This window comes from Callorhinchus milii, unplaced genomic scaffold, assembly GCF_018977255.1.
Source record: "Callorhinchus milii isolate IMCB2004 unplaced genomic scaffold, IMCB_Cmil_1.0 Scaffold14, whole genome shotgun sequence".
Lineage (NCBI taxonomy): Eukaryota > Metazoa > Chordata > Chondrichthyes > Chimaeriformes > Callorhinchidae > Callorhinchus > Callorhinchus milii.
In genome coordinates this window covers 14,104,994-14,122,502 of record NW_024704755.1, presented here as the reverse complement: position 1 = coordinate 14,122,502, position 17,509 = coordinate 14,104,994, and the positions used below count along the sequence as shown (strand labels likewise).

The 17,509-nt window shown below is 39.8% G+C and overlaps 1 protein-coding gene across 1 annotated transcript in view; it reads right to left on the bottom strand.

Annotated features, from left to right (window-relative positions):
- gnao1b (guanine nucleotide binding protein (G protein), alpha activating activity polypeptide O, b) overlaps positions 1-15,625 on the bottom strand; it is an 89,537-nt gene extending 73,912 nt beyond the window's left edge. The window contains exons 1-3 of the mRNA XM_042340414.1: positions 15,599-15,625; positions 9,103-9,161; positions 8,567-8,708 (exon numbers count right to left, since the gene is read on the bottom strand). Coding sequence (XP_042196348.1) covers positions 8,567-8,708; positions 9,103-9,161; positions 15,599-15,625 — 228 coding nt within the window. The remainder of the gene's footprint in view (positions 1-8,566; positions 8,709-9,102; positions 9,162-15,598) is intronic.
- Positions 15,626-17,509: the final 1,884 nt, after the last annotated feature.

Here is a 17,509-nt window from a genome sequence, read left to right as displayed (position 1 = left end):
CAACATGCAAATACAACCAGAAAGAGGCACAGAGAAGGTCCTGTCCTGTTCATATTTCAATCGTGAGCGTTTTGTAGAACACAAAATGAATTTAAAGATGGCTACTTCATTAAAGTGCTAGGGAGAGAATGGTGCTACTCTGTGGTCCTACAGTGAATAACTGATGAACTCATGGTGGCACATGCCTGCCATTTACAATAATGTGTCTCAGTGTATCCAACTACTCCATTAACGCTTTCAATTATTGATAGAATATTCCAGTAGAGAGAAAAAAACATTAATCTCCACTCCATTTATCACATAGTCAAGTGGGCTGTTTTAAGCCCATGGCTATTCAATCCAAGGCTTAGTGAAGCTGTGGAGAGCTGTTGAATCTATTGGTGAATTATTGTTGGTGGAACACTGAATCTATGCTAGCCATTAATGTCAATGACAACTTCCATCGCTGATATTATGGTTAAAAGAGGAGGGGGGGAGGAGGGTGGAAAGAGGGTCCAGAAATAACTGAACTAATGTGAGGTCTGCAACCTCCTAACCCCCTACCAACCCGCCCATTCCCTCCGCTCAGCGGCTCTGGCCTGCTTCACGTCCCCCGACCCACCTGCCCCATCATTGAAGGGAGAGCCTTCAGCCACTCGGCCCCCAACCTCTGGAATTCCATCCCCCAGTCATTCCGCCTCGCCCTCTCCATAGCCTCCTTCAAGTCCCGCCTCAAGATCCTCCTCTTCGACCATGCCATCAGCCACCCCCCTTCCCCTCCCCTCCCTTACCCCCCCAACACCAGCTCGGGTCTGAAATGCTGTACACTGCCTTGGGACGTCCTCTGGTTGTGAAAGGCGCTATACAAATGTAATCTTGTTGTTGTTGTTGTTACTATATTTAAGCCAGGGTCAACAAGTCAATTCCATGTCAGCAATTGGTTTCAAAGTCGGCAAATGTATTCAATGACAGGAACAAGATTGCCGCTAGGTGAGTGTATGTGCTTACGCAAATCCATCTGTGTGACTTGAGTCCCTTGGTATCACAGGCATGTGGCCCGTTTTGATGGTATGTTTTCCAAAATTATCTTCCATAATCACCAGGGAGCAGAAGAATCACAATATGAAAATTTCATGCAATGATAATCACAGCAAAAAAACATGGAGGTTAGCATCTACTGTCCTTTTGTAGATTGAATCATTGATTTTCTGACAACCTGGGAGCAGCCAGATCCCAAAGGAACACTATTCACTTTCAGAGAGTTGCTGATACTCACCTCGCTGTCTGTGGAGATACGGATTCTAAAATTGATGTTTTCCCATAAGGAGGGAGGGTAACTTTGTTGGGCAATCACCCCAGATTGCTATAATGTGCCTCCAAGTGGTAGGTTGCAAAAAGTCATTGTCAATGTCTGAGAAGTAAGTTACATACCCTCTTATCTAAGGAATGGTGAGTGACAGATCAGGTTTTGTGATGGGGGAGTGGGGGTGCGGGGGTAAGTTATTCAAGTTAATCAACAATTAGTGCACTTACTTTAATACCCTTGCTTTTACGGTGCTTCCGAACGAGAGAGGTGCTTTATAAGTGTAATTTGTTGCTGTTAATAAATCTATTGCTGTTTTAAGGCATTCGACAATTAAGTGAATAAGTCTGTAAAAGAATATGAAAAAACAGTGCGATTTGGAAGCATCCGTTCTCCAGGGATGTAATCTCACCATGGTCAAAATAATATTACAGATTGAAATAAAATGAACTCGCTTCCAAGGTATTGTAACATCTCTGAAGCAGATATGTGGTCAGTATATCAACTAGGATTCCGCTGAGAATTGTATCACAAGGATCACTGATATCATTTGATTTCTCCCCTTCTCCAGTATAGACATATGAATTGCTTCTGATATAATTACATTAAAGCTCTTCAGTAAAGTAACCTACGCTGAAATTTTAATTTACACACTGGAACATGTGCAATTATGTCTTTGTTAATGATAATGGTAAACAATGAAATTGAACTGACACCATTGGTAAGATGTGTAATTAAAGTCACTTCTCTCTTATAATATGTCTTATATAGCAGATTATTAACAGGGGAGGGGTATGCAAATTATATTTCAGGACCTTGGACAGAGCATACATAGGACTTTCAATGGTTTCCATTTAGTTTTTCTCCAGTTTGTTAGTTTTTATTGGAGAGCCTTCTAATGCAGGTGAAGTCAGAGCAACCCAGGGAATCGATGTACACAACACAGCAAATGGGGAGGAAAACTGGTACCTGCTTCATGGGCATTTGTGTGAGAGAAAGCACGCATGTGCTTGATACTTGTCTGGCTTCATGAAGGGGAATTGTGTCTGAAACGAGCTCAGTTTAGGTTCTCAAAGAGCTTGTAGACTTGTATAAATTCACTGGCCTTGAATAGTCTCAGGCTCTTAAATCAGTTTGATGGTCTGGAATTTCAGGCCTCAGAAATCCAAACTATCAAACACTTTGAGCTGAATCGAGAGGCTATTTTTTCATATGCCGTGTCTTATCCTGCTGAGCAGCCTTATGTCACACTCAGTAGGGTTTGAGTTAAACAAGAAACAAGAGGATTATTTGTCGCTTGTTGTTCTGCACGTGCTCTTGCCCGTTCTACTTTTGATGGGAGTACTTTTCACACCATTACAGACAGATGCTGTGCACATCCAGGAATCACAAGAACTCATCTCTCTGTGCTTCACAAAGAAACAGTCTCTCTGAGCACATGGTTTGCTTGGCATTGATTAGTGACCTTTTCTGTTTNAAAAAAATTATCGTTTACAGCCTTCATCTGACTCTTCAAAGCCCGTCTGCAAAACTTTCATCTCTGGCCCAACCAAAACAACTGTTTCATTTCAGTGCATTGTGGTTACCAGATATGTGTCACAGTTACTGTCACCCTTTGATTTGATTTAAGGTTGTAAGTTTTTTTTATATATAAAAATCACTAATAGATTACTGGATGCTATTGTCAATTAAATCTGAACACAGTAATTTTATAAGACAGTGAAGCTTAGGTCTTATAACAGATTTTAATATGATGAAGCTTTTTAATATCTCCCAAGTGCTCTATTTATACACCATTTACTTGCAGTGAGAGAATATGAGCAGCGAGCTTGCCTCATTGATTTCTGGTTCTTCCACTCACAACTCAGCCTTGAATCAACTGCTCATTCTGACTGTTTCATGGATTTTAACCTGCTTTGTGTAAATAAATACTTCCCGGTTTTGGTCTAAAATTGTCCTTAGAAACCCAGAACCTATGTCCTCTTGTTCCGCAACTTGATATATCTGAATGTATTGTTCTGACTTTACTTTTTCTTTCTAAGATGTTGCTTATCAAGGCCAAAGAGCTCTAGGTTTTCTAGTTGATCTTCACAGCTTATCTCTCTAACACTGTGAATCAATCTTGTTGCTCTCCTCTTCACTACCTCTAGAATTTGTGCCACCCAATTATGCCTTGGTGAACAGAATTATACAACTATTATTCCAGGTGCAGCTTTATAATCGCTAAACCAAATTCACAGATATCATCATTCATACAAGCTTATTTATCGATATTGATTTTGGTACGTTTGAGGAATGTGAATCCAGCTTGAACAAGTATAGTTGCTTATAGTATTTGGTTTATAGTATCCAGAGCCACACAACAATGGAAGAATCAGCATTTAGTAATAATAATAATCCTTGCATTTGATATAGCACCTTATCATGCCATTGGGACATCTCAAAGCGCTTTACAGAATATACTGTAAAGTGCATTGACTGTATTTTTGAGGCAAAATATAGTGCATACCGATACTAGATATACTACGTAGACATTTATACCTTTTTCACCTCTGTGTTTTGTTGACATTACAGAATGTTGAGTACTAAGGTATCACAAGGATCACAGTTGTGAAGATATTTTATTGCTCTCCCTTCTCACCTCCAATTGGAATAAAGAAACCAAAACATGTTATGTTCTGGGCACAGATATAACACTGCAATTACAAAACAAATGTTACTCTGATTATGGATACAGACATTAAGGACTAAATATTGGAATTTCTAATTGGAAACCCTTAATAAAGAACGCCTTTAGAATTCCATTAATGCAAACTCCGCTCTGGAGGTGAATTGTGCCAGAGAGGTATATTTTTGGTTACCACAAATAGATCTCATTTGCACATTTTCAATTCCACAATACTGAATCATATTAAGAAATACCACAAATTAGATTGTGTTGTCAGAGATCCAAACAGAAGCAATTTTGAGAGTTATCTTGATGTCATCTTGGTTTAAGTGCCAAACTTGTCCATGTAGCAGAAACACTACTACACTTTAAATGAGATCTCAATGATCCATGTGTTACTGTGTTAGCTGACAATGTGTTCGTTAAGGCACCCTTAAGTGACTGTTCGCATAGTTGATTTGCAATTGCTACGTGCACTTTGGCAACAACAATAAAATACACACACTCACACCACTTTACATTATGTCCTGTGGAGTGCTTTGAGATGTCTCGACGACATGATAAGGTGCTGAATCAAATGCACCGATTATTATTAACCTGAATTGAATATTTGCAATTCATTCTTTTTGATGAATTGTATTTCATAACTATGTGGGAGCATCTAGTGCAGGCAGGGACATGTAAATGTCGTAGGCAACAAATTCAATATATGGGAGATTCAAATATAAGCCGGCCAGGACACAGAAGAAATCACTTTCACCTAAGCCAGGGGGTGCTATTCAATAAAAGTTTAAAATTTGAGAAATCACTACAGGATTTCTGCCACAGTGTGAAGTTGCTTGTGGTCAAAGTTTTTAACTCAAAACCAATTGCAGCCGCTTTGACGCAAAGCTCTCTTTAGATGGGAGAGGGCGCGATAAAGAGTTATTAATAACTCAAAGTGAGAATTAAATTCTCCACACTTCTCCATCTGCTGAATGTGTTTCCACTAAATACTGTGAATGGAAATTTATCAGAAATGGTATCTGCACAGTCGTGGCAAAGGACTGGAAGAATAAAAGAGTCTGAATACAAACAAGTATTTACTGGGCTGCGAAACCCAGTGATTGATTGATTCCGATTACAACATTTTCCTCTTCTCCACAGAATAATGAACAGGAATTGACCCACATTTTTCAGATAATTATAGAAGTTTAGAGCAGAGAAGGCCAGTTCAAAAGAAATGCCTTCTAATATTATGCTTGAGCCTGTATTTTTCCTCCTCTCCGTTCGATACAATCCTTGCATTCTTTACCGTCCATTGTGATAAAGTAGCCTGTACTACACACAGAAGATGCCCTTATTATAAATGTACCAAGAAATGGCCCCAGAAGCTTTTAGTGAGACACTTAAGAGAAAACATTTACTTGAACGGACGTTGCACTCAAACATTAAAAGCCAAGTTTTGTCCACAAGACTGGATGACTCCAACTGTGTTATCAGGCACTTACTCACAGAGAAAGCTTCATTTTATGACAAACAGCTGCTGTGCTTTTGAGCCTTGAGCAGTACACTGTACCATCATAACCCTAAGATATGTGCACTGATCTGAGGTTCTTATCTGTGATTTAATACTGTATCGAAAATACAAAGCATCCCCTAAGACTAACTTGCGTTAATGCCAGTCAGGACGGGAATTCAAACGCATGTCCCCTAACCTGAGCTCAATACTCCACTGCATTGTCAGTTCTTACTCTCAGATTTGAACTTGTCTCAAGGAGGGATTTGTAGGTATTGGAACATTCCAGTGCTTGGCCTACATCAAGTTTGGAATTCATCTCTCAATTGAGATTCTAAAGCATGAGCAAAATAGTGCTCATTGTAATGGCTCAGGGACAATTGTGATCCTACTTCTGCACCTCTATTTATGGTCTACCTGGCCAAGGGATGTTGAGTGAGGTGGAATTCAGTTGCCTCTCTTTTTGGTTCGCTGGTAAAAGAAAGCAACAGGATATGATTATGAAGAAGGGTGGAACCTCCTGACGTGAAAGGCGCTATATAAATGTAATTTTGTTGTTGTCGTTGTTGGAATGTTGGAATCACTCAGCACTTGCACTGCAAATTAAAAGGCCCTGTGCAAATACAAATATATAATGAAACCGATTTTCAATGATTTCCCTTTCTTCTGTGGGTAAATGTCTGGCTGGCTTCCCCTTTGCCAAAGGGCACACTGGCGGGTTTTTTGGGGAGCAGGGGATTGCAGAGTATTTCTCGAGGAAACTGTTGCTTGGCATGGCGATCCTCGGCAAAGTATTACTGGGTAAGATGCCTCCAGCACTGCCCCTTCATCAAGATTGGTACTCACCTCCTGTTTCTGTCAGTTCGGTAAATTATTACTTAACTACTCACAAATCCGTTGCTTTCTCTCCAACCTCAGCTCCAGTGCAGGCCTCCTTAAGCTCAATGCCAAACACGCAAGTGCCTGTTATCACTTTTGGAATAAATTGGGTGCCTTGGGCACATGGCAAGAGTAAGGTTATTCCAATCTGTACCCAAGACAATAGAGTGTGACTTTCTACACTTTAGATTTGATCTCATGCATCAAACCTCCTTTTACCTTTATTAGTATCATATCACACAACATTGAACAGAGAAACAAAGATCATGCTGACGTCACATTTGTAACTATATATATCTTGACTAAGAGTGTTGCCACGGCAATTACAAGAATTTGTTTGTAGAGTTTAAATAAAGTTGCCCCTGAACTACAAGTTAATTTGTTCCAACGAAATGGACTTTATAGCTTTCAGAACCTGTGCCATCAGTAGGAGCAGCAAAATCCATCTGTGTGAGTGTGTTTGCATATTGAATGTTTGCATGCCCTGGATGTTTACATATGGGGCTGTGTCAGTAATTCAATCTGCTAAGCGTTACCTTACAAGGATGCCATGTGGGCTGTGTTGTGTTCCATCGCAAATTTCAGTATTGAATCCAAAGCTGCACTAATATCACAAATTACAGAAAGAGGAGCAGAACAGACGACATACATGCATAGCATGCACATACTTGAAAGGTCTAACTGACTTGTGACATCAGTCTGAGTTATACAGACCACCCTGTTATCTGACAATACTCAGCTTGCTTTGACTGAAATGCTGCTGCACTCAGAGATGTCCTCTTTGTATTTCATGACGAGAGAACGATGACGTTATGAAAGTGCTGGATTTCGTATCACAATTTTGTTATACAATTCAGCCGACATGTTACACTCAAGTCTGAAGGAACCACATGTGACATTTTTCGCTCTGGGTTTTCTTTGTATCAATGATAACTATTCCCTGCTCCCCAAGGTGTTCCAGTTATTTTCTTCCTTTTTCTACCCAGGTGACCGTCATTTATGTGCGAGTCTTGCTAGTGTGTGTCAGCAGGTTATTTCAACTGTTTGTTCGTGAAAGAGCCTGATCGTATTCTCACGCAACCCACGTCTTCTGGAAATGAGGAACTGAAACTTTGGCTGATTCCCTCCTCTCACCCACAGGGAGTTGAGGCCAAGCAATGTCCTTGCTGAGATCAGTTAGTTCAGGCAAGCGTGGGAATTGAACTTGTAGCTTTACCATCTGTATGGCCTAGTGTACCTTTACCCACCAGGCCATCGGGGGAGCTAGGCCAACACATTCTTTTAAAGTGAAGATAATCATTGCTGAGGTAATAATAATATTCCTTGCCTTTGATATAGTGCCTTATCACGTCTTCGAGATGTCTCAAAGTGCTTCACAGGATAGACTGTAAAGTGAGTTGACTGTATATTTTGTGGGTGAAACGCGGCAGCCAATTGTGCACAGAAGTGCTCCACAAACAGTCGTGCATTGAAGTGACCAATTTATTATATTTTTTTTTGAAGGAATTGTTACCCCCGGAAAAGCGATCCACCAATCAATTACCAACCGGATTTCTACTTACTGCTAGGTAAACAGAGACGTGAGGAGTAAGGAAACTTGCCCATCATTTCACCCTGCTGGGAATCGAACCCAGGTCTCTTGCTTGCGAGGCGAGTGCTCTAACCACTGAGCTAAAGGATTCTGTGAGATATATAAGCCCCAGCACTGTCTAGGAAACAATACTTATTGTCCAGATATGAAAACTGTCTTTCTGAATCGATTATGGATTGTCATAGCAAGGAATTATCATCAACTATTCATGATTTGGGGCAAGGCTGTGATTCCATTAAATGGCCATTCTTTGGTGGAATTCCTAATTAATAACCAGCTAGAAATGTGCAGCTGTGCCAGACATGGTTAACGTAGCCCTGACATCATGCGTTGCTGAATCTCCACTGGATCTTCTGTTTATTGTTGTACAAATTTCAATATCTAACTCCCGATTTAGTCATGAACCCAGTAAAATTTGTATACAGTACTTATTGCTGATTCTCTGTTTTTTTTCAACAGGCATATTATTAATGGCCCAATCAACTGGGTGTGTTGATTCTGCAAAATAGGTAATATGTCCACAAACAGCAACTGATATCATGGTGTAGTATGTTGGCCTGGTTTGCTTATATCAGATATTGATTTGTAGCTTGCTGCCCACCTGCCTTTCCACGAGTATAAGCAGTGTATTTGTTTTCATCAACTTACCTTTCTCTCCTTGTCACCATACTCGATACCCAGGGTGTCCAGGGCACGGACAATCGCTGCCAGTGACTGGATGGTGTTGCTGTACACAACAGGCTTGTACTGCTTGACATCGTCACCGGAGAAACCATCCTCATGGATGATCCTAGGAAAGTACAAAGGACGGCGTTACAGGAAAATTTGTTTAAAACCAGTCCCAACATTGCCTTCAAGACTCAGCAGCCCTATAACCTGTAAAGCTGTAATGCAAGCACCACTGATGTCAATCAATGGTCAGCGCATTCCCATGGTAGGGTGGGGCTATTTCCCAATTTATTCTTTCTATTCTGGCCTCAAATTGGAATGATCATTATTGCTCGTCCCCATTACAGTATTCAATCTAATAACTATGACCACTGGTGTATCAAGACCCAGATGACTTATTTTCTTCAGGCTCTTTGAAGATCACCCCTTATTGGCAATATTACCATGTCCCCCATTTTATTTTCCCGTGCGTTGCAAATGTCTCACACAAGTATCTGTTTTAATATATTTCCCACTTTATTCCCTCTGCCCCAGTTTGCATGTCGGTGGGTGTCAGCATGCTCAGCATGCTCTGCTGAACAAAGCATAAGGTTATATAATGAGCCCCTTGGCAACCTCCGATTTTAACCAGGCTTCTGCAAAATGAATTATATTCATCATCTCATCCCATAGATAACTTTCAAGCTACTTATATTCATGTAAAATCACTTTAGCCAATGTAATAATAATAATGACTGCAACTAATTACTTGCTTATTGATTTTAACCTTCCATTTTCTAAATGACTTGTTTCTGCCATTAATTGTTACTCCAGAGTGCTTTGCTTGGAGGGGGGGGGGGGGGGGGGGGGGGAGGGAGAGCGCTGCAATATCAGAGGTGCCATACATTGGTTGAAATGTTAAACTGAGTTCTCATCTGCCTGTTAAGGATCCCAATGCATAAAGGAAAATACTGGAATTCAGAAATGAAGTTATTATATTATGAGTGTTGCTCTTGAATTATTGCTGACTCATGACTACTCGTTACAAATTATTGTACAAATTATTGCTACGCCCTGATACATTGCTGTATTTGACAAGTTCCTCTGATTATATATTGCTGTATTTGTCTGTTGCTCTGATTGTTATCAGATTATTACTATGTACAATCTGACTATTGATAACCTCTGCATTTGATTGCTAGTTACTGCGCTATAATTCTAGTTCTCAGGACCACTACACCTGATTATTGATACCTATTATATTTATGATTACTACAGCAACAACAACAAATTACGTTTGTATAGCTGTCTGGCAATTGACAGTATTGTATCTAAGATTGTTAATTACAGTACTGTTTCACTTCTGATTATTATAGTTATCATTTTGATGACTATCTGGTTGCTAATTACTGCATTGTACCTCAGATTGCAGATTATTGTATTATTAGGTCTTTGATGAATACTGTATTCTATTCATAGGAAATAAGAACAAGAAGCACACATACTCTGTGGATGGGATAGAACTTGCCAAGAGGGAAGCTGAACGGGATCCAGGGGTGTTAGATGACTCATCGCTCACCATGTCAAAACAGTGTGAAGCAGCAATAAACAAGGCAAATAGAATGCTGGGCTATATTGCCAAATCAATTTATTTCAGATGCCCAGAACTCATCCTCAAGCCGTGTAGTGCTCCGGTCTGACTGCTCTGAGAGTCTGCAAACAGCTCTAGTCATCCAGACGTAAGAGCTCAAGCCCCAGAGCCAGTGAGCACATATACTCCATGGATGGGATTGAACTTGCCAAGAGTTATCTTCACTGCTTCTTGTAACATTGAGGATGATCCCCAGCATTACAGGAATTGGCTCTGAGCAATAATTAGCCAAGCTAGTGCTCTTCAGGCTAAACAAGAGATGTCTTGGATGGGATCTTATAAAAGTATATATGTTCTGAAATGTGATTGAGATATTAGACCCAGAACAATACTTTAGGATGCACCAAGTCAGCAGAAAAAAAGGACACAGGTTTTGAGTTGCAAATAGCAATTTCAGGACAGATACCAGTGGATCTCCTACCTAACTTGTCTTAACCCTGTGGACAATCACTTTTACTGCTGCTGGGCAAACCCTTTGTTGCCTTTATCCACTGGATTGGGTTAAGCCTCTCAACCTTACATTTAAGTTTTCTTTACCTGTTTTTCCTTTACCCGGTTGATTACGTTACTAACTTCAAAGGGACGCTTCTACTTGACCTTGAATTCCAAATGACTGTTAAGCAATATTGTGGTGACCATCCCTGCCTGATAAGCAGCTGTGTTGCGTTGTCTATTCAATTCAGGATACCAATGGTGGACATTTGCATGTACAAATAAGTGGAGCAACTTCATTTTGACAATGTAAGGATTGAGTCAGCCACACTCTTTATAATGCAAAGATCTAAAAATTGTGTTAAATAAGGAATAAATTATCATCCAAATTAATAAAGTGCTGTCACCTTAGGAGATAAACATGTGATTGCTCTTCTCAAGAAGAAGAATGATAGGAATGGGGCCAAATGTGTGGAAGTTGATCGTACTGTTTCACAAAGCTTGAGTCTTTGTGTTACATGGCCTGCAGCTGTATAATATTGAGGACTGGGACTTGGACAGTATTCATGTCCTTTCGATGGCCTCATGCCCTCGAACTGACAAACCCTTAATACTTTTTGGTCAATGACTCAACACAGCTCTCATTAAACCAGGTAATGTCAATTGGATATTGTTTGAGCATAATGTGGCATTCTTGTGGAACTGAATGTGATTCGCCTGGACTAAACCCAGCTGAAGTCTGCATTTTAGCTGGGAACTGGGATGCCAGTGTGAGCAAGCAACTTCGTGCTCACGACCATCCAAGTTGGCTCCTCTATACAGCTGAACCTCACATTCAGTATTCAAGATGCCAATGAAAGGCTACTTGGATACACACCAACTGGTTCTCTGTTGACTGCTTAATACAATATTGCTACTCAATTGCTCATTCAAAGCAGTGTCTCTATACACTTAATGTAATGTCACTGGCTCCTTTAAGAAACACAGCATCAGAACAGATTTATATTATTTTCTGATCCAATGGACTGAAAAGGTACTCCTGGTTTCATTTTATGGAAATTAACCACCCAAACGATGGATAATTAAAGGTGAAAATTGTTACAACCAATAATGAGATTAAAAATAGATACTCAAGGATTTAATCTCCTGAAAATAGCTTTCTGATGGTATATGTGCTGTTCACAACCTCTCGCTGAGAAGCAGCACTACTCCGAGCATCGACAATTCAACTCATAATATCATCAGTGAATAAGTGGGAAAACTTCATTTTGACAATGTAATGATTTATGTCAACCCCTCTCCTTCATTATATAATAATCTGAATGATGGTGTTTAATGAGGAACAATTCATCACCAGAATTCATAAAGTCTCCTCAACTCATGACGTATTTTAAAGATTTATTTTTGCCTTTTCTTTTTGGATAATCTCAATTTCACATGTATTTATCATCTTCACCATGAACAATCACAGCACTGCCTTTCAAGGTGTGGTCCTACAGGCACTGACCACCCTCTAGCAGCAATCACTGGGAGCTGAGATTATTCCCACTTGACTCTTTTTAACCTTGTAAACCAAAGCCTCAATAGGTAGGCTGACAAGCAGTGAGAAGGTTGCTAGTATTCGCAGTGGTAAATGGTATGGTTTTAGCTGAGAGAAGCAAAGCTGCAATCCAATTCCTCAGAACCAAAACACCCAACCAATATAAGGTTCTGCCTCAAAACATTGTAATATAAAAATACCTAACAATTACAAGTCTCAAAGTCATGAGTTCTTAACAAACATTCATCTTAATGGGCTATTAATTAATGTGTAGTTCTGGACCCTGGGCTGACCATGGAAGGAGTTCACGTGTACAATGTTACGCAAACTCCGTCCCAAAAGAAAGAACATTTCAATCGGCAAATTGTTACCTTGAACCTCCCATCTAGACAGATGGCCAAGGATTGCACTACATCAGAGACACAATAACAACCTCTCTGAATGAAGCGCCTTCCTAGCTGATAGACCAATTTCTTGCTCCACCAATTCTCTCTCCAGTCCACAGTGGTCTACTATTAACTGTTTCTATACTGTTCCCATTGTCAGACTTAAGTCAGACTCCTAAACTTATAGTTGATAACTCACAAGTATGATCATCTTTTGTTAGAAATCACACAGCATGTTCCAGGCGAGACACCAATATTTGACGGAACACACATATGCAGAGCAAACAGAACCTATCCCACTCATGTGGGAGGAGGCAAATCACTGAATACATTTTGATTATTCAACAGTATCTGATTTGCATAGTTTATTCAAGTGCAGGAATTAAATTAACTTCCTCCACAGTCGGTAAACCGCCCTCAGTCACTTCTCTGAAAGGAATATGTTTTAGCAAGTTATAATAGAAATAAACAGTTGCATCTGATGCAATAAATCAATGCAACGTATCAAGTTATCAAAAATGCATAGAAACTGCAATATAGGAGGCCATTCAGCCCAGCGAGTCTGTGTTGGTAACAGTTCCTCCACTGGAGCAATGGTGTCTGAGTGCTAGTCTCCATGTCTATCTCTGTAACTAATTGGCATAGTAATTTAACTAACTTTCATTCTCACTAATACATCAGCCTATGGAGAGAAGTTCCATTTCGTATAAAGGATATGAATGAATGATATCTAGATGATATAGCACTTTTGGGGCAGTGGTGGGTTGTTTTATACCATTGGTTCTCTATGTGGTCCTCTGTACCTACTCTTTTTGAAATGCTGCAAAAAGCCAACTGTGAACTCTTCCTCTGTTGTTGCAGCCCCTGATCTTTTCAAATGAATACCATGGTGTCCCTCCTTCAACTGACAGTCATCTTACTGCTTCCAATCATTACCAATGTTCAGACTGAACTGAATCCTTTGTTCAGTAAATTTAGTGTAGATTGAAACATTGGTTTCAGATACCCCAATCCTCTCAGATACACCAAGAATCAGGGTTGGGAAAGACAAGTTTAGGACAGCTACTAGGAAGTATTTATTTGCACAAATGGTATTCAACACTGGAACAGGTTACCAGGATCAGTGATAGAGGGTGGGATGCTGCAGTCATTTAAGAAACAGCTTGTTGTTGTAATTGAAAACGGTAGGGTGGGTATTCTGGAAAGATGAGATCAAATGGGTCGAAGGGTCTTCTTCATCTGAACCTCTCCTGTAAATTGTGATAAGCAAATAGCATGTGTTAAATCCTGCTGTGCACTTTGAAGGTTGAGCTGAATTAACTTGGGATGACGCAAGTCAGATTTTTTAATTTCCATTTACTTACCATTTTGTCTACTATTACAGTATATTAATCCTTCAAAAAAACCTAGAGAGTAGTTTGTAATATGCTGGAATTAATGAACTGCTGTAACAATGTGGGAAAATGCAAAGTAAAATTGAGGTTGAGGAATCTATGAAATAATTCATTTTTGCCATTTGTCTGCTCACATGTTTCTGATTGAAACTGAAATCCTGGTCATCTCCGTGATATCTGCCTCTGCACAGGGAGTTATCTACCACACAGCTTATATCCAGCAAAAGGCAGTAACCCGTTCACCTGTCAATTCACAGTGAATTATGCATGATTTGTCCACTCCACCAGGGGAGGAAATGATCTCTTTCACATTGTCCCTTTTCAGTTCCAGTTTGACCCCAAGAAACAGACTATTCCAAGAAACAGCACCTAACCCTCTGACCCACCACTTCCATGCACAGCATCAGAATGTCACAATGAAAAAAAAGTCATTTAACTCATATAACTGACAGAATGAGGGTAAGGTGCTTGAAGGAGCACCACATTGCTTATACATTAATCTTTGTGTTAGTTAACAGGAGACGGTATACTGGGGTAAGGTGTTGGAAGGATACAACCTCTGTGAACTAGTCTCACTCAATCAGGTCAAGTTGTGTAAATTCCTACCTGGGAAAATAAATTCTCAACTTTATTTTCTTTGCAGTAACCTTCTAGGAAGTTTCCATTTCAGGTCAAGGGAGCTATTCAGGTGATACAGGTCACCACCAAGTCAGCAAACCACTCCATTTGAGTAGTGGGAATCAGTGTTATTTTCATTTCAGAATGTCAATCCAGACAGGCAAGCAGTTTTCTAATTCAGTGCTGGCTAAGTACCTAAGTATTGTTACTTAGTGAAAGGGAATTGATTCCTGCTGCACCAAGGAGGCCAACTGCTGCCTGAGCTCATAACTGAAATAAATGAGCATCTCTTCAGCGACTTATTACATGTTCCTGCGGTGGACAGAGTCTGGTGAAACTTTAACTTACCAGAGTGTTCTTAAGTTGACGTTTTAGACTCCAGTGACCAAATTCACGATGATTGAAAGTTGAATTCATCAAGATTTTCATTCAGGATAACAATATATTATGAGATGTTAACGTTCACTTGAACAGACAATCCCACCTGCCTGTTCAAATGAATGTTAACAATCTCAGGCCACTATTTGTCAGCCGGGTGTCTGACACGCGCGGAAACCCATCTCCATGCTTAAGAGTATCCAAACCAAGCTGAGAATTCCACGTATTCCACCTGCACATGGAAATCCCAGTGATAAATTGTTGCAATGGAATGTAAACTCTCTCCCTGGAGGGATGAATCCTGCTTACTTAATTCCCAATAGTATTAGGCACAAGATGGCAAGAGCTGAGACTTGGGGACCCCGGAGTGTGCATTGGGGCCCTGCTGAAGTCTAACCAGCTAAAACCGCAAAGCTTGCAATTGATATCGCTGTCTGGCAAGCTTTCTGAAATCATTCTGACAAACATATCAAAACACAGTTTCTAGGACTAAGCAAATTGTCTCTGATAGAATCCAGGCACAATTGGAGTCAATAAAATCTCAATTTCTCCTTTTGGTTCAGAGCCAAAACACAAGCCTGGTTCAGGTCCATGCTTACATTTGGTTAAATGAGCCCCTTGTACTGTTCTGACCAGCTTCTCTGCTTCCTCCATGGTCATGGCTTTTTGGAGATAAGATAACGGCACATTTTTGTTTGATGAATTTGATCTATTTAATCTAATCCAAATCTAAACACTTTTATCCAGCTTTTATTGTGCAACAATCCAAGTAATGATGTCTACTTTACAATAAGGGATAGGCTACACTCAGGCAATTGTTAAAATTCCATTGACAGAAATGAAATTATATATAATGCACTTTAACTGTATGAATTATGTCACTGATACAGAAACCCAGGACGGCCTGTCCTTCCAACCTGAAAATTATGAGTTTATTATCAGGTAACCTTGGGCTGTCTCATTTTGGTGGCCGTGCTCTGATCTGCCCGAGACGGTGTAAAAAGATTTATTTCTCACCAGGATGCTTTGCATATAAGGCCCATTAACATCAGTTTTTATTCACAATGTAAAATCCAAGGGATTTTTTCTGCCAAACAATGGGAGAAAATCGGCGGGCAAAATTTAACACAACAAAACCTGGTGAAATTTAGTGAGAATTATGATGTATTTGGAAATGTCTGCTGAACTGCGCACACAATGTGATGTGTACACAATCTAAGAACCATCTTACTTGTGGAGGCGCATGTGTGGATGACATTATATGTGTATTCCCCGAACTGGCGCTGGATGTAGCGAGGCAAGTTTTAGGATGTATGTGTTCCATCACTGACACCAAAAAAAATTGTTTTGAAAAACTGAATTCAGTTAAAAGGAAAAAATCAGTTCTTACCAATCGATTTTCACCCAAAAATGTGGAGTAAGGAAACTTGCCTAAGGTTTCGCTCTGCTTGGGAATTGAACCTGGGTCCTCTCGCTCGCCTCCTTATTATTCAATAAGGTAAGTTACTCAGTTGTGTAACTGTACAGCATTGTTATTTGTGGGGCAGAAAACATGTGTGAAAGTGCACATAAATGCTTTTTATTGACCAGGTAAGGGTTTACTCACTGTGCAGCTGTTTGCACCACATGATGCGTTGATAGATATACTGTAGATCTGAGAATTTCTATCTCTTCCTGGCATTAAGCCATCATAGCATTTAGCCAAGGATTTCTACAGCTCTCTATTCTGTATTGAGTGTGCAGGATTATGCCATTTCGCAGATCACAGTACATGTTCTGCTCTCTATTCAATGCGCAGAACTGTATCACCACCTACTCCCCACCCACCCACCCCCTGCTTTGTTGTTTCTTCCCCAGAAAAAGGTTAGATGTTTTCCCACAGGAGATTCTTGTCAAAGTACAATGCACAATTTGCATTTATAAGAACTTGCATTTTTACAGCACCTAGAAAGTTAGAGCATCTCAAAATGCCTCGTAGTAATTACTGTCAAATGCAGTGATTTTTCTTCAAGACAAAAACAGCCATTTTGCTTAAGCAAAGGTCCATAATTTGCCATGAAATGAATGATCAAATTAATCTGACCAATTTGTTTAGCATCTTTCGCACAGAAGAACATCTCAAAGCACTTGACAAATGTAGTAGTGGTAACAAACTGTAGACCTGCACTGATGCTAAATCCCTTTGCAGCAAAATAGATGTACATTTACACATAGGTTGCACATTCACCAGAAACATTTTACACAGTAAAATAAAGGGTTGCCTGCTGCTTGCTTTCATTGAATTTGAAGCAGCTTCTTATATAGGTGGATATATTATGGGACTGGCAACATTTAGGATATGTTTGAATATAATTTCAGTAAAACAACCAGAAAAAATCCACAATGGCAAATTATTCCAGAAAATGGCTTTGGAAACAGATTAAATATTGCGGATAGAAAATAGAGGATAAGAAGATAATAATAATAATAATCCTTGCATTTCATATAATGCTTTATCACAATGCCGAAATGACTCAAAGCACTTCACAGGATTTACTGTAAAAT